This window comes from Mus caroli, unplaced genomic scaffold, assembly GCF_978045245.1.
Source record: "Mus caroli unplaced genomic scaffold, Mus_caroli_1 scaffold_4, whole genome shotgun sequence".
Taxonomy (NCBI): domain Eukaryota; kingdom Metazoa; phylum Chordata; class Mammalia; order Rodentia; family Muridae; genus Mus; species Mus caroli.
This window is the reverse complement of record NW_028227259.1, coordinates 73,919,076-73,937,716: the sequence shown is the minus strand read 5'-3', so window position 1 is coordinate 73,937,716 and position 18,641 is coordinate 73,919,076. Positions and strand designations below refer to the sequence as shown.

Sequence of the window (18,641 nt, the reverse complement as noted above, 5' to 3'; positions counted from 1 at the left end):
TTGTATAAATGTACCACATTTTCTGTATTCATTCCTCTGTTGAGGGACATCTGGGTTCTTTCCAGCTTCTGGCTATTATAAATAAGGCTGCTATGAACATAATGGAGCATGTGTCCTTCTTACCAGTTGGAACACTCTTATACTACCTATAGATATATTATGTACATTATTATGTGCCTAATTATTTATTTGGGGTATGTCACTCAATATCCATTCTACCTGCTTCAGAAATTATCATCCTTAATGCTCAAATATTCTTCCATCTTCCATTCCATACTGTGTTATTGTTTTAGAGCTGCATGCTTGTTCTCCATTTATATTCTTGTTCTTCTTGTTGTCAGATGTATATTAATTTCTCTGGTAATCTCTCATTGAAAATGTCAAACCAGAGTCAAGCATGATGGCAGAAATGGGAAGATCATGACTTTGAAGCTAGATTAATATGTCTGGTGAAGCCATAACTAAAAACAACCATACAAACAAACAAACAAACAAACAAAAAATAGAGTAAAAGCAGGAAAGGAATAGGTCTATATAGTATCCAACCTCATTTTTGTACTTTGTTCTCAATGACTATTTTATTCAGCTGTTATTACTCAGTGACCCACTCTCCTCACAAAATACAAAAAATGGCAAATTAGTCTCCAGATATTTCAGATCTGACCATCTGAATGACCTGAACGTACCAAAATAGCTTCATCTACTCTGCCAGGACCAAGTGGTTTAAGCTACAGAACCTTTTGTTTATGCAAAACATATGACCTATTTACATAGTACTCTTTCCTTTTTATATAAAATCATGATGTTAACCTAACACTCTTTGACCTCTGTTGAATTAATGGAAGGGAAACTGAAACCTGGTACTCTTTCTCAAACCAGGATTTCCAGAGGAACTTGTATTCCTTTTAGATAAGATTCTGTCTTCTGTATTTTTGTTGCATATTTTTCAGGTGGATAGATTCTTTAAGGCTTTTTTCATTAGCATCTTCCCTTGAAACCTTAAAATACAAACTTGAACAAAATAGAGCCACATGAGTTCATTCTGCAGTGCTGTTTCTCCTGAAGGTTCTACAGGGAGAAATCAGTTAATGGGAGGCTGCCTTGAGCCTCCCTCCAGTCCTTCCTGTTTACAAATAGTGACTGCAGATTGGAAGAAGAAAGAGGTTGAATGTTGAAATTTGCTAAAAGAGTTTCAGGCACTTCCCAAAATGTTTATGAAAGTAAGAAGAGAGCGAGACAATTTAGTGAACAGCACTGACCTTGTGAACACACACTCCGTAAAGCACCCATTGCTGCTGCTTCAGGCTTCAAAAGGGAAAGTTTTGTCAAATGGAATTTCTCTCCAAGTGCTCCCTCAATTCAGGTGATGTCAGTAACAAAAGTCTTCCACAAAGAGGCTTAATTTACAAGTAAATTTTGAGTACAATTCAAAGAACAGAGCTATTGTAAGTTGATAAAATTTAGAAATTTTAGAAAAGGGTAAATAAATATCACAGTCTGATTGGCATTTCATTCAAATTGATTTCTAGACTGTACCTTACTGCCCTGAATCTTAGTTAACAATGAAAAAGATTTACAATTCAAGATGTAAATTAGTAGGTGCTTTTAAAAAATTAAAATGCCTTTGTTATCTCAAAGTTATGTGTATTAATGCTCACGTTTAGTTATGTATATCACTGAGAGTAGGCAGAAATGACTTTTATTCTCTCATTTCAACTAGGTTATTAATACAGCTTCACTGTTCTCTGAAGAGTCATGATTTTGGTCTATCCATAAGATATCTAATGAATGAAAGTGGGTATGGATGGAGGCAAGAAGAACATTTATATAAGTATTGTAGTCACGATTCTCAATCACATAATGACCACACATACTGTCCTATGGAGATATAAAGACTTTCTGGGATTATCACACTGCCTCTGCCCTTGAGTGCCTTCTGGAATCATTAACCCATTGGAGAATATACTGTGATGTAATATGATTAGAACGTAGAGCCATCTTTTGGTGTTCCCCTAAGCTATTCTAGAAAATCTTAATATAGATATGCTCCAGACAGAAAAATCATGGCATCCTTAGCTATACGTTTAGACAGTGACATGTGCTACCCTTGTTAGAAGTCATTACAGTACATGAGTACCACAGAAGAGTTTTTTCTTCTAATTTTGTATTATATATTTTGTTCATTTGTATTTCAAATGCTATCCTGAAAGTCCCCTATACCCTCCTCCCACCCTGCTCCCTTACCCAACCACTCCCACTTCTTGGCCCTGGCATTCCTCTGTACTGGGGCATATAAAGTTTGCAAGACCAAAGGGACCTCTCTTCCCATTGATGGCTGACTAGGCCATCTTCTGCTACATATGTAGCTAGAGACACAAGCTCTGGGGGTACTGGTTAGTTCATATTGTGGTTCCTCCTATAGGGCTGCAGACCCCTTTAGCTCCTTGGGTAATTTCTCTAGCTCCTCCATTGGGGGCCCTGTGTTCCATTCAATAGATGGCTTTGAGCCTCCACTTCTGTACTTGCCAGGCACTGGCATAGCCTCACAAGAGAGAGCTATATCAGGGTCCTGTCAGCAAAAATCTTTCTGGCATATGCAATAGTGTCTGGGTGTGGTGGTTGTATATGGGATGGATCCCTGGGTGGGGCAGTCTCTGGATGGTCTTTGCTTCCGTCTTAGCTCAAACCATCTGTTGCCTTTCTATTTCCCTAAATGTGAAGATGACCCTGCAGTGCATTTTTGAAGTAGCTCTTAACCATATCCAAGGAAAGTAGCAAGATAGGTGGATGGCATGGAGCATAGTGAAATGGGGGTCCTCTCTGATTGCATGCAATGTCAATTAATGAGTCTGGAGTTAGACTAAGCATTCCAGTAACTAGAATGTTGTTAAAACTAAGTGTGATTACCGTAGCCTTCCATCTAGTTGCTGAAGTTTTGAGAGTTCCCTTAGTGTAAAACATTTCTTGTGATGACTGTCATTTCCAGGTATGTGTGCAAAAGAATTCTGACCTTGCTGTACAAAACTGAAGACTAGATGAAGAAACAGTGGCCACACCAGGGCTAGCACATTTCAGACCTGCGTTTGACACATTGCATATCCATGTCCTTGCTATTTCTTACTGGAAATTTTAGGTTTTTTTCACTTACAACAGGATCATCCACTTAGAATCTTTTAAAGATTTTATCAAAAAAAAAAAAAAAAAAAAAAAACAAGAGTATGCCCTTTGAAGCAGTACTGAACCTGGTTGACATTCATTATCGAAAAGGGGGATGGGCCGAAAACATTCAAGAATATGCATATCTTAAATTCCTCACCATCAGGCCATGTCTACAAGTCAAAAGTTCTTTGTGCACTCTGTGCTCCCTTCCTGACATCATAATTAAGTGTACTAATAATGTGCCTGTCCCTTTATTTAGGTAGCATTCACTTATGTAACGTTTTAGACTTAAGAAATTGACATAAACTTTGGCCTTAAGCAAATTCGTCAACACAGTGAACTGGGATATGATGCCATTGCTTGTAAAATACAGCCCATGTTCAGCATTTGCGCCAGTAACTTTCCTTCTTTCACGGTTCCTATATTTCTTTTTATGAAAAGCCTGAAAGCTTAAGTAGTAATGATGGTAGACACTTGGCAGAATGTACACTTAATCCCTCCTGGAGTCCTCTGACACACAGAGAAATGAACTAAAGACACCGCAGGTTATGTGCATTTTCAGTTCAAGATTGCTTTTTTATTGTTTCTTATTTTGCATTGATATTCTGAAATTGTAAAAAATATATATACTAGAAATAAAAAGCAGGTAGAATCAAACGTGCTACAATTGAATAAAGTGGTCCAAGAGCTTAGCTTTGAAATATGACATTTATTATCTAGCAGAACACCAGCAACCAGCATTGGTAGTCATCATAATGTCTTTAAATGCTGCCAACTGTTTCTCTTAACTGAGTTAATCTAGGTGTGTCTGCATAACTCTTGCAGATCCCTCAGGTACTGTTTTCCAACTCACCACGGTGGTGGACTCAGTTACCACAGTCCTCTTCTTTAATGATTCTTTCCTTGGGAAGTTCAAGAGCATCTAGAGCTGGATGGCACTCTATAGGTGAGTTTACTCAGTGCTCCAGAAACAGGGTACAACTCGTGAGACAGAGAAACCCTGCCTCGAAAAACAAAAACAAAACAAAACTAAACGAAAATAAAAACAAACAGAAATACAGATTTCTAGGCAATTCCCCAGATACTCTCTTGTATTTGACATAGGACACAGAAATCTCCGTTTTTATAACAATAATTCCAGGGATTCATTGTATTTAGCAGGCTTGGGACAAAGTTAAATAAATTCAATATTTATTATTTTATTTGTGTTTTGTTGAGAGGAAGCAGAATTAGGCTAGATTTAAGATGAGTGGCTGAAGTTGTATGGCATAGTAATGAGATCCACTCCTAGTGAGTTTGCATCCCATGGTAGGACATCGAAGAATATATTTTCTTAGTGATTCATGGTGGTGTAAGTGTGAAGGAAGACTGTAAATGTAAGTGTAGCATAGTGAATGTGATCCGGTGCTTGCTTAGTATGCACAGATAATAGCTTAGCTTACAGTCAACTCTGCTAGGCTCTTCCCAGAGACCTACAATTGCTTATGACATCATCTGCCACCATTACCTGCTCAAGCAAGGCATGGACAGCATTCAAAAAGACTGCTTGTCACCCCAGCAGAACCCCCTCCCTCTGTCCCTCTCCCCTTCTCCCTCTTCCTCTCCCCCTTCTCCCTTCCCCCCTTGCTCCCTCCAATCCCATGTTCCCTGCTGGTCTCTTTGTCCTCCTTTCTGTCCTTTTGTCACCCTTCTCTGCCTTCATGGCTCTACTCCAGTCTCTCTGAGTCTACTTTTCCAACCCTTACTTCCCTCCATTCTCCCAAATACAACCCCTTTATACCACATCTCTGGGAAGGCCTGGTTTCTCTGAAGACATCTTGGCATGGGCCTTCCAGATACCTCCTCACCGCATTATATTTCATAACATCTGCAGTTATTCTAGTAAGTTTCAGTATAACTCAGTTTTCCTGATGTTTTATTTTGCTTTTATATGAACACATTCTTTTTTTTTAATTTTTAATATTTTTATTACATATTTTCCTCAATTACATTTCCAATGCTATCCCAAAAGTCCCCCATAGCGCCCCCCAATTCCCTACCCACCCATTCCCATTCTTTTGGCCCTGGCATTCCCCTATATTGGGGCATATAAAGTTTGCAAGTCCAATGGGCCTCTCTTTCCATTGATGGCCAACTAGGCCATCTTTCGATACATATGCAGCTAGAGACAAGAGCTCCGGGGTTCTGGTTAGTACATCATGTTGTTCCAACAATAGGGTTGCAGATCCCTTTAGCTCCTTGGGTACTTTCTCTAGCTTCTCCATTGGGAGCCCTGTGATACATCCAATAGCTGACTGTGAACATCCACTCCTGTGTTTGCTAGGCCCCGGCATCGTCTCACAAGAGACAGCTATATTTGGGTCCTTTCAGCAAAATCTTGCTAGTGTATGCAATGGTGTCAGCGTTTAGAAGCTGATTATGGGATGGATCCCTGGATACGGCAGTCTCTAAATGGTCCATCCTTTCATCACAGCTACGAACTTTGTCTCTATAACTCCTTCCCTGGGTGTTTTGTTCCCAATTCTAAGAAGGTGCACAGTGTCCACACTTTGGTCTTCATTCTTCTTGAGTTTCATGCGTTTAGCAAATTGTATCTTATATCTTGGGTATCCTAAGTTTTGGGCTAATATCCACTTATCAGTGAATACATATTGTGTGAGTTCTTTTGTGATTGTGTTACTTCACTCAAGATGATGCCCTCCAGGTCCATCCATTTGGCTAGGAATTTCATAAATTCATTCTTTTTAATAGCTGAGTAGTACTCCATTGTGTAAATGTACCATAATTTCTGTATCCATTCCTCTGTTGAGGGACATCTGGGTTCTTTCCAGCTTCTGGCTATTATAAATAGGGCTGCTATGAACATAGTAGAGCATGTGTCCTTTTTACCGGTTGGGACATCTTCTGGATATATGCCAAGGAGAGGTATTGCTGGATCCTCCTGTAGTACTATGTCCAATTTTCTAAGGAACCACCAGACTGATTTCCAGAGTGGTTGTACAAGCTTGCAATCCCACCAACAATGGAGGAGTGTTCCTCTTTCTCCACATCCTTGCCAGCATCTGCTGTCACCTGAATTTTTGATCTTAGCCATTCTGACTGGTGTGAGGTGGAATCTCAGGGTTGTTTTGATTTGCATTTCCCTGATGATTAAGGATGTTGAACATTTTTTCAGGTGCTTCTCTGCCATTCGGTATTCCTCAGGTGAGAATTCTTTGTTCAGTTCTGAGCCCCATTTTTTAATGGGGTTATTTGACTTTCTGGAGTCCACCTTCTTGAGTTCTTTATAGATATTGGATATTAGTCCCTTATCTGATTTAGGATAGGTGAAGATCCTTTCCCAATCTGTTGGTGGTTTTTTTGTCTTATTGATGGTGTCTTTAGCCTTGCAGAAGCTTTGTAGTTTCATGAGGTCCCACTTGTCAATTCTCAATCTTACAGCACAAGCCATTACTGTTCTATTCAGGAATTTTTCCCCTGTGCCCATATCTTCAAGACTTTTCCCCACTTTCTCCTCTATAAGTTTCAGTGTCTCTGGTTTTATGTGAAGTTCCTTGATCCACTTAGACTTGACCTTAGTACAAGGAGATAGGAATGGATCGATTCGCATTCTTCTACATGTTAACAACCAGTTGTGCCAGCACCATTTGTTGAAAATGCTGTCTTTCTTCCACTGGATGTTTTTAGCTCCCTTGTCGAAGATCAAGTGACCGTAGGTGTGTGGGTTCATTTCTGGGTCTTCAATTCTATTCCATTGGTCTATTTGTCTGTCACTATACCAGTACCATGCAGTTTTTATCACAATTGCTCTGTAGTAGAGCTTTAGGTCCGGCATGGTGATTCCACCAGAGGTTCTTTTATCCTTGAGAAGAGTTTTTGCTATCCTAGGTTTTTTGTTATTCCAGATGAATTTGCAGATTGCACTTTCTAATTCGTTGAAGAATTGATTTGGAATTTTGATGGGGATTGCATTGAATCTGTAGATTGCTTTTGGCAAGATAGCCATTTTTACAATGTTGGTCCTGCCAATCCATGAGCATGGGAGATCTTTCCATCTTCTGAGATCTTCTATAATTTCTTTCTTCAGAGACTTGAAGTTTTTATTATACAGATCTTTCACTTCCTTAGTTAGAGTCACGCCAAGATATTTTATATTATTTGTGACTATTGAGAAGGGTGTTGTTTCGCTAATTTCTTTCTCAGCCTGTTTATTCTTTGTGTAGAGAAAGGCCATTGATTTGTTTGAGTTAATTTTATATCCAGCTACTTCACCGAAGCTGTTTATCAGGCTTAGGAGTTCTCTGGTGGAATTTTTAGGGTCACTTATATATACTATCATATCATCTGCAAAAAGTGATATTTTGACTTCATCTTTTCCAATTTGTATCCCTTTGATCTCCTTATGTTGTCGAATTGCTCTGGCTAGGACTTCAAGTACAATGTTGAATAGGTATGGAGAAAGTGGACAGCCTTGTCTAGTCCCTGATTTTAGAGGGATTGCTTCAAGCTTCTCACCATTTACTTTGATGTTGGCTACTGGTTTTCTGTAGATTGCTTTTATCATGTTTAGGTATGGGCCTTGAATTCCTGATCTTTCCAAGACTTTTATCATGAATGGGTGTTGGATCTTGTCAAATGCTTTTTCCGCATCTAACGAGATGACCATGTGGTTTTTGTCTTTGAGTTTGTTTATATACTGGATTACGTTGATGTATTTCCGTATATTGAACCATCCCTGCTTCCCTGGGATGAAAACTACTTGGTCAGGATGGATGATTGTTTTGATGTGTTCTTGGATTCGGTTAGCAAGAACTTTATTGAGGATTTTTGCATCAATATTCATAAGGGATATTGGTCTGAAGTTTTCTATCTTTGTTGGGTCTTTTTGTGGTTTAGGTATCAGAGTAATTGTGGCTTCATAGAATGAGTTGGGTAGAGTACCTTCTGTTTCTAGTTTGTGGAATAGTTTGTGAAGAACTGGGATTAGATCTTCTTTGAAGGTCTGATAGAACTCTGCACTAAACCCATCTGGTCCTGGGCTTTTTTTAGTTGGGAGACTATTAATGACTGCTTCTATTTCTTTGGGGGATATAGGGCTGTTTAGATCATTAACCTGATCTTGATTCAACTTTGGTACCTGGTATCTGTCTAGGAACTTCTCCATTTCATTCAGGTTCTCCAGTTTTGTTGAGTATAGCCTTTGGTAGAAGGATCTGATGGTGTTTTGGATGTCTTCAGGATCTGTTGTTATGTCTCCTTTTTCATTTCTGATTTTGTTAATTAGGATGCTTTCCCTGTGCCCTCTAGTGAGTCTGGCTAAGGGTTTATCTATCTTGTTGATTTTCTCAAAGAACCAGCTCCTTGATTGGTTGATTCTTTGAATAGTTTTTCTTGTTTCCACTTGGTTGATTTCACCCCTGAGTTTGATTATTTCCTGCCGTCTACTCCTCTTGGGTGAATTTGCTTCCTTTTGTTCTAGTGCTTTTAGGTATGTTGTCAAGCTGCTAATGTGTGCTCTCTCTAGTTTCCTTTTGGAGGCACTCAGAGCTATGAGTTTTCCTCTTAGAAATGCTTTCATTGCATCCCATAAGTTTGGGTATGTTGTGGCTTCATTTTCATTGAACTCTAAAAAGTCCTTAATTTCTTTCTTTATTCCTTCCTTGACCAAGGTATTATTGAGAAGAGTGTTGTTCAGTTTCCACATGAAGGTTGGCTTTCTATTATTTATTTTGTTATTGAAGATCAGCCTTAGTCCATGGTGATCTGATAGGATGCATGGGACAATTTCAATATTTTTGTATCTGTTGAGGCCTGTTTTGTGACCAATTATGTGGTCAATTTTGGAGAAGGTACCATGAGGTGCTGAGAAGAAGGTATATCCTTTTGTTTTAGGATAGAATGTTCTGTAGATATCTGCCAGATCCATTTGATTCATAACTTCTGTTAGTTTCACTGTGTCCCTGTTTAGTTTCTGTTTCCACGATCTGTCCATTGGTGAAAGTGGTGTGTTGAAGTCTCCCACTATTATTGTATGAGGTGCAATGTGTGCTTTGAGATTTACTAAAGTTTCTTTAATGAATGTGGCCGCCTTTGTATTTGGAGCATAGATATTCAGGATTGATAGTTCCTCTTGGAGGATTTTACCTTTGATGAGTATGAAGTGTCCCTCCCTGTCTTTTTTAATGACTTTGGGTTGGAAGTCAATCTTATCAGATATTAGAATGGCTACTCCAGCTTGTTTCTTCATACCATTTGCTTGGAAAATCGTTTTCCAGCCTTTCATTCTGAGGTAGTGTCTATCTTTTTCTCTGAGATGAGTTTCCTGTAAGCAGCAAAATGTTGGGTCTTGTTTGTGTAGCCAGTTTGTTAGTCTATGTCTTTTTATTGGGGAGTTGAGTCCTTTGATATTAAGAGATATTAAGGAAAAGTAATTGTTGTTTCCTGTTATTTTTGTTGTTAAAGTTGGCATTCTGTTCTTGTGGCTGTCTTCTTTTAGGTTTGTTGAGGGATTACCTTCTTGTTGTTTCTAGGGCGTGGTTCCCGTCCTTGTATTGGTTTTTTTCTGTTATTATCCTTTGAAGGGCTGGATTCCTGGAGAGATAATGTGTGAATTTGGTTTTGTCGTGGAATACTTTGGTTTCTCCATCTATGTTAATTGAGAGTTTGGCTGGGTATAGTAGCCTGGGCTGGAGTTTGTGTTCTTGTAGTGTCTGTATAACATCTGTCCAGGATCTTCTGGCTTTCATAGTCTCTGGTGAAAAATCTGGTGTAATTCTGATAGGCTTGCCTTTATATGTTACTTGGCATTTTTCTCTTACTGCTTTTAGTATTCTATCTTTATTTAGAGCAGTTGTTGTTCTGATTATTATGTGCCGGGAGGTATTTCTTTTCTGGTCCAGTCTATTTGGAGTTCTGTAGGCTTCTTGTATGTTCATGGGCATCTCTTTCTTTAGATTTGGGAAGTTTTCTTCTATAATTTTGTTGAAGATGTTTGCTGGTCCTTTGAGTTGAAAATCTTCATTCTCATCCACTCCTATTATCCGTAGGTTTGGTCTTCTCATTGTGTCCTGTATTTCTTGGATGTTTTGAGTTAGGATCGTTTTGCATTTTACATTTTCCTTGATTGTTGTGCTGATGTTCTCTATGGAATCTTCTGCACCTGAGATTCTCTCTTCCATCTCTTGTATTCTGTTGCTGATGCTGGTATCTATGGTTCCAGATTTCTTTCCTATGGTTTCTATCTCCAGTGTTGCCTCATTTTGGGTTTTCTTTATTGTGTCTACTTCCCTTTTTAGGTCTAGTATGGTTTTGTTCATTTCCATCATCTGTTTGGATGTGTTTTCCTGTTTTTCATTAAGGACTTCTACCTGTTTGATTATGTTATCCTGTTTTTCTTTAAGGATTTGTAACTCTTTAGCAGTGTTCTCCTGCAATTCTTTAAGGGATTTTTGTGCTTCCTCTTTACTGTCTTCTACCTGTTTACCAGTGTTCCTTTGTATTTCTTTAAGTGTGTTTAAAGTCCTTCTTGAAGTCCTCTACCATCATCAGGAGATATGCTTTTAGATCCGTGTCTAGCTTTTCCGGTGTGTTGGGGTGCCCTGGACTGGGCGAAGTGGGAGTGCTGGGTTCTGATGATGGTGAGTGGTCTTGGTTTCTGTTAGTAAGATTCTTAAGTTTACCTTTCGCCATCTGGTAATCTCTGGGGTTAGTTGTTGTCGTTGTCACTGTTTAAAGATTGGAGCAGAAGCTGTGTTCCACTCACCAGCAGTCTCAAAATCCTGTGGCGGGGGTAGTGGGTAGCTGGCGGGTGTCAGCCGACCCTGTGCTCTAGCTACCCCGGTGCTGATCCGGCCGGATGAGGCTTGTGGCCCTACTCGGGCAGGTTTCTGCTTCCCTAACGAACACATTCTTAAAATATAAAATAGCACACATTCTTTATAAAATAATTATTTTTTATTTTATGTATATGGGTGATCAGCCTGAATACATGTGTAACTGTATATCACATGACTGCAGTGCCTGCTGAGGCTAAAGTTGGCAACAGCTGCTCTGAAATTGGAGTTTACAGACTGTTGTCTGTCACTATGTGGTGCTAGGAACCAAATGGGTTCTGCTAAAAAAAAAAGCAGCAAGTGCTTTTACCCTCTGCACCGTCTCTTCAGCCCCTGAATACAGTTTCATCAACCCAGACAAATAATTTTAGATATTAATGCAACTAAAATATAAACAAAGAGAAGCAACATTATGCAGATCTTATATCATTTCCTATATTTTGTACTTTCACAAATGTTAGGATGAAGAATAAAGATCCCAGTGGCAAGGACTAGGAATCTAAAAATTCTTTCTGAGCATTAGAAAGTACTGAAGTATCAAGTCTAAATTCCATGAGGGACATAAGAAGTCTTCCCAGTGTTGTCCCGACTTTCATCTACTGGGATAAACTGATTATGTGACTGCTACTGAAGTCACCTGATTGATTTGTCTTCCTGTTTTTCTAGCCCTCCGAACATGTGCTTTTGTTGCTTCAGCTATATTATGCCTTTCCCTGGGTTTTGTTTGGCTTTTTTCTATTTCTTATTAGTGCTTGAAGACTAGATCTCAGTGGCATCTCAAGTAGAATGATTTCTAGAGCTCAGATTGCTTTCTTGTTCCAGCAACTGTGCTGCTTTTCTCTCTCTCTCTCTCTCTCTCTCTCTCTCTCTCTCTCTCTCTCTCTCTCTCTCTTTTATTAGATATTTTCTTTATATACATTTCAAATGCTATCCTGAAAGTTCCCTATACCCTCCCCCCTCCCTGCTTCCCTACTCACCCACTCCCACTTCTTGACCCTTGCATTCCCCTGTACTGGGGCATATAAAGTTTGCAAGACCAAAGGGCCTCTCTTCCCAGTGATGGCAGACTAGGCCAGCTAGTTCTTAACCACTTCCTTAAACATGTCTCTGCCATTTTCTGTGGCCATGAGCTTTTTGAGCAGCTGTAGTTTTGCTTGTTCTGAGGATAGGGATGGACTTACAGGTTACCAGGTGAAAACATACTAAAGGACAGGGAAAGATCTTCAGTAAAGGGTTATCTTTGCTAACTATATTGGTTTGTTCGTTTGGTTGGTTGATTAGTCGGTTGGCAGGTTTCATCTCTTTGGTTAGTTTTATACTGTTCTATGTTAACTGTACCTTAAGAAGATCTAGTATAACCCCAAACAAAGCTCCCTGAATTTAAAAACAGTACTTATGCTTATATTCTGTCCCATCATTAGTTTTTATTTAAAAACAGAGTGCCCTTCCTCTTTGTCTGGCTAAATAAATGTTAATTTTCTTTCTTTATTATTTTTTGATATACCTTTATGACCTTTAGTGATTTTAAATTACTGTTTGAACCAGTGAAATTTCAAATCAATATAGCTTCCTCCTAGAATTAGGTTGTATTACAGTAGAGGTTATTCTTTTTCCAGAACTTAGCCTAAACTTTACTATATAAATTAGATATCCAATCTTTTTTTGTATCTTAAATAGAACACTACATTTTGTCTAGGTATATTTATTCAGAACATATTTATTTTATTTGATTGCTGCAAGGAAGGGAGAATCTTTACTTTGTTCTTATTACCTAGAGAAATTCATCTTTCTGTACCTTTACTTTTGAATATTACCAAACTTTCCATGAGAGCCCACATATTTTAGTTGTTTAGATAATGAGCTAAGGATACATGCTCACACAAAACTCATTGTAGAATTCTTAAGTAGATTTTAGCAATGTGTCAAACGCTTTTAATCAATGAATTTTATTTTATTTTATTTTATTTTATTTTATTTTATTTTATTTTATTTTATTTTTGAGACAGGGCTTCTCTGTGTAGCCCTGGCTGTCCTGGAACTCACTTTGTAGACCAGGCTGGCCTCGATCTCAGAAATCTGCCTGCCTCTGCCTCCCTAGTGCTGGGATTAAAGACGTGCACCACCATACCCGGCTTAAACAATGAATTTTAGTTTTAGCATATACTTCATAAATCAAAATACTTACAAGGTAGATATTACTGATACCATCAGGAAGGAGAAGATGGCAGTTGTAGTAGTTATATTTCTTATCATTATAACAGAAAACTTAACAGAAACTAAGAAGAGTGTATCCCGGACTACAGTTCAGAGGAGATGCTTCAGTATCCCGAAGAAGGCATAGTGGCTGGAGTGTGTGCTAGCTATAGGTGTGGAGAACAGGCTCACACCTGGGTAGATAAAGACACAGATGAAACAGGAAGATTAGACAAGAATATGAGATATATTAGAATCTTTCTATAAATCTCAATTTTACTTCTTTCAGCTAGGCTCTATCTCTCAAAGGTTCCACAGATTTCCAAAATATTCCCATAACCTAGGGAACATGGGATCAAATATATGAAGCAATGAGGGATGTCTCATTTTCAGATATTGCAACATTATTTTATTATAGAATGTAATGCCAAGTAAATACTAGACAAGAATTTCTAATGGGAAAGTCTTACCCTCAGAAGCCAGCCAATTTTATTACAGGAAAATTTGAGGAAGATGGAAGAGCTTCACAGATAGGAATAATTAAAGGGCAAACTGTGTTATAATGGTGTGCAGTCAGTGTCCATGGAGGCAAAGCTTGTGGGTTGTAACATCTCAGTGTGGGGAATAATGAAGTGAGTGTATTATAAAGCAGCAAGCATGAGACAAAAGGTATCATAAATTATTCTCTGATCCTATTCTTTCCTAATGACCAAACAGGAAGTAATGAAAGAACTGGAGAAAGAGATATGATAAGTGCCATGATTGTCTTTTAATTCTGATGGAAAGCTAGAATGTTTAGTAGGTTTTAGATAGGATATTCAACTAGTGTGATGTGTGGGAAATGATTGTGTGTAGACTCTGCCAGTGGAGAAACCTTTGCATGCTTTGATGAGTAAGAAAATCTAAAACTGTCTATATTTTGTTGTTCTTTTGTGTTATCACATGCACTCTTAACACCATTATCAGCTTGATAGTGAAGATGAAACAAAGGGATTTCAGTAACTGTGTAAACATTTGGTCAGCCAGTGGCTTAGCTGAAACTAGAATCCAGACATCATGATGTCAAAGTCACATTTCTGTGATTGGACAGACAGCTTATTGGGTATATTGTTTACTGCAAGAGCACAAGGACCTGTGTTCAGATCCTTAACACCTGTATAAATGCTCAGTGTGGCCTTGCATATGTCTAATTGCATCACTGGGAGACAAAGATGGCGGATCTTGGGTTCTCAGCCTGACAGTCCACATGAAACCATAAGGTGTTCAGAGACTTTTGTCTCAAAAACTGAACTTAAAAAAGGTAGGAGCCCACACTGGAAATTTGGCCTCCACATGAGTGTACACACACACCAACAATGGACCAAATAAAACGAACTATCATCGTCCCTGACTCCTGCTCCAGGAGATCTAGGGGTCTAGATGAAGTAAAGGATGAACTGAATACAGATCAGATATCATGGCCCATGTTTTGTTATGTTGCCTTATGCCATGCCATTCCGTGCCATGCTATATTATCTTATGTTATTTTTTTCTAGATCTCTGACAACAGACCTGTTGCTTCAATCAATAATAATCCTATCGTATGTCATGATGTTTCCCTTGGCCAGATATGCACTAAACTATCTCAAGACTCCAAGCATTCTGAAAGTTGTGGGAAGACTGAAACACTCAAAGGCCTCATCAGAAACTCATGACAAATATGGCAATATGATGCTAATTAGTGGGACCATTTTCTGTTTAGCAGGATATACAATTTATATGACACAGATGGGCGTGGTGTGGAACCTGTCTCCTGTTGGCAGAGTTACCCCCCAAGAGTGGAAGAAGAAGTAACTATCTTAGATACTGTAATGTAGCATTGTCTCCAAAAAACAAAACAAAACAAAACAAAACAAAACAAAAAAAACTTGTCGTGGAAATGTTCTTCTGTTCATTAAAATATAGCATAACAAAAGAAATAAAATTCATTCAAAAGTACTAACAAGTTGTTGAAAACTATCATTTAGTTCCTGAAAGTAATATGCTAGCAGTGGATAGAGATACCCAGGTATGGATTCTATATATTTGAAAGTAGATATTTAAGAGTTCTTTTGATTTAATGACATATTCTGTGTATCTGCCTTCATTAGGCATTCATACATATGTACCTTAGAAGTGTATTTAGTTGTGTCCAGTACATGTTTTGTCAGCAGCTGACCAGTTTTAACCCGCCCTTTCTCTTTCCCAGGCTGGTGTGTACCAACCGTACTTTCACTGCCATTGATAAGTAAACTTTCTCATTAGTCTACTTGCTTGGCTGCATCTCTTCCTGGGCCTCCCTCACCATGATGCATCACATCAGCAGTAAGGATCACCTTTTGTTTTTTGTTTTTGTTTTTTAATTGGATATTTTCATTATTTATATTTCAAATGTTTTCCCCTTTCCAGGTCTCCCCTTCAGAAACCTCCTATACCATCCCCACTCCCCCTGCCCCTATAAAGGTGCTCCCCCACCTACCTACTCACTTCCATCCCTGGCATTCCCCTACACTGTGACATGGAACACCCTCATGCCCTAGGGCCTCGCCTTCTACTGATGTCCAACAAGGCCATCCTCTGCCACATGTGCAGCTAGCACCATAAGTCCCTCCATGTGTACTCTTTGGTTGGTGGTTCAGACCCCAGGAGCTCCAGGGGGTCTGATCTTTTGACACTGTTGCTCCCTTCATGGGGCTGCAAATCCCCTCAGGTCCTTCAGTTCCTTCTCCAACTCCTCCATTGGGGACCCCACGCTCAGACCAATAGGTGGCTGCAAGCATCCACCTCTATTTGTCAGGCGCTGGCAGAGCCTCTCAGGAGACAGCCATATGAGGCTTCCGTCAGCAAACACTTTCCAGCATCCACAAAAGCGTCCTGGTTTGGTGGCTGTATATGATATGGATCCCCAGGTGGGGGCAGTCTTTGGATGGCCTTTCCTTCAGTCTCTGCTCCACACTTGGTCTTTATATTTCCTCCTGTGAGTATTTTGTTCCCCCTTCTAAGAAGTACTGAAGCATCCACATTTTGGTTTTCCTTCTTCTTAGGTTTCATATGATCTGTGAATTGAATCTTGGATATTCCTGTCTTTTGGGCTAATATCCTTTTATCAGTGAATACATATCATGTGTGTTCTTTTGTGACTGAGTTACCTCACTCAGGATGATATTTTCTTTATAATTTTTTCACTATCTTACTTTCTAGAAAGCTTTTATTTTTCTGTTTATTATCACCATGTGAAATCTGTAAGAAAATAGGCTTGGAATGCTTTCTGTGAATTTACATTCAGAACAGGAGTTGATAGTTAGGCTGTCAGTGATGTTGAAATGGTGACTAAATGAGTAACTATAGGTAATCCTAACCCATATTCCTTTAAAAAACATTAAAAATAGGAATTTGATTTCCACTGAGGATTGTAATTAGATAACTCGAGACCATTTACATACATGTCTGCTTTACATTACTAATTATTCTGAAACTTCTTCCCATAAGGCATTTACAAACTTATATTTTCTGTCAGTTAGGAATGAGACAATGATGGGGTAGGCAGGGGCTCCTATGCAGGAGCTCACATTTCTACAAAGTATTCAGAAAGAGTTACACTCATCTCAGGTCAGGAGTAAGCATCCAATACAGATTCACTCAGTTGGTTGTGTCAGGGTAGCATTGTTAACTTCCACTTTAATGATACCACTGCTGTAATTCCTGGTAACAGCCTCACTAGTGGAACCCTGAGGATAATAGTGAGAGGAACCATTCCTATAATCGCTTCTTGATTTCGAAGCCTGTAAATCCTGGCTCTGATTAAGTAGTTCTATGAATTTGCTGCTTATTGAAAATACACCAGATTCACAGGGAAACAATTCTTTAGCACTGTGAGATGGTATTATTCAACTTAGAATTATTATTTCAAATGGCAGTTACACAATTCTCTGTCAATAAAGATGTATCATAGCTCTTTATTAATAGTTCTTTACTAATTTGACATATATACTATGTGACGTTAAAAGATTTGATGTAAGAAATGTGATCATGAGCTAGTTATTAGTAACTATTACCAAAGCATCTCACTGACGAAAGGCCTCCCTTTTGAGAAAGGTGTCTGCTAATTTTATAACACTGTTTAAGCATTAGAATGGTTCCTAGTTATGACAGATACAGAAAAAAGCATATGAATGTATTCATATGACATAAAATCTTCCATGCTTTGCGGTGGCAGCAGCTGCGTTCCTCAGGGAGATGACATTAATTCGAGCAGTATCTCTTATTTTCCAATAACCTTTTACATTACAAAAAAAAAAATCTGCAACTTCATTTTCTTCTCCTATCTGGAAACCATAGAAACCAATGTGAAATTATAGCCAAGAAGTTCGTCACTGGGCTATCTCAAGCTGATCTCCATGGAAACACTTCACATTTTCTTGAAATGAAAGATCTTCCAATCAGACACACACCCGTAACTAATGAGTGTCTGACAAACAGGATGTGAAGAGAGGTGCATGGGCTGTTCGTTAAGTAATACATGTAAGAGGGTTTTAATACGACTTACACAGAAGAACATTTAAAAGATAAATACTACCACTGCAGAAATGAAAGCAAAATATATATTTTTAAAACAGTTCTGCTCATTTAATTCATTGTTCTTGTTAGTGTTTGGCTTTAAGGCAGTTTGCTACTGAATTGATTTTAGATCTGTGTTCAGATCCTTAGTCCTGCAACCACCCGTCTCATCTCCCTTTGGATTGTGATAAAGTAGACAGGAATAATAGATATTTCATGGAAATTTGTCCTCAACCTCCAGTAACCTTGGACTCCAATAACAAAACCTCACAGTCAGACCTTTACCTGTCAGGTAAGAACAGATGTGATGAGCTTCACTCTGGAGCATGAGCAATCATCCCTGAGATATCCGCAGAACCAGGAAAACAGGGATGGGCTGGGCCACACCAGACCTGACTGCTGGACTATGCACATCTCCTGCTCTGCGCCCTGTTAGTTCCTTATTTAAAGATAAACCTTGTGTCAGTAACCCTGAAACAGACTTGGAGACCCTGTTAAGTGTTCCCTTTTCCATTTTGGCTTCACTAAGGAATTATCCTCATTCCTGTTTCCACCATGATTTATTTACCTCTACAATTGGCACATTAGGACTGGAGGCTGAGCCTAGCTTATTAGAGCGGCCACAGCCCAGGTGCTCACCCTAAAATATCCAGAAACGTGTTCTCTTGAAAAATGGTAAGTTACTTCATTATGATGGAACAACTATATTAAAATTTTGTCATTACAAGGCTATAACCAATAGGAAAAAAATGACAGCTTAATTTACTAAACAAGCACTCTAAAGGTGTGTGTGTGGGGTGTGGTATGTATGTGTATGTGTGTGTGTGTGTGTGTAGGCTATGAATCCACTTGGATGTCTTCTTCCACTGTTCACTGTATTTT

The 18,641-nt window shown here is 38.8% G+C and overlaps 1 protein-coding gene across 1 annotated transcript in view; it reads left to right on the top strand.

The window, feature by feature from the left end:
• The window catches only part of Cox7b2 (cytochrome c oxidase subunit 7B2), a 122,840-nt gene extending 107,723 nt beyond the window's left edge, over positions 1 to 15,117 (top strand). The window contains exon 3 of the mRNA XM_021163886.2: positions 14,720 to 15,117. Coding sequence (XP_021019545.1) covers positions 14,772 to 15,017 — 246 coding nt within the window. The 5' untranslated portion in view covers positions 14,720 to 14,771 and the 3' untranslated portion in view covers positions 15,018 to 15,117. The remainder of the gene's footprint in view (positions 1 to 14,719) is intronic.
• The last annotated feature ends 3,524 nt before the right edge of the window (positions 15,118 to 18,641 follow it).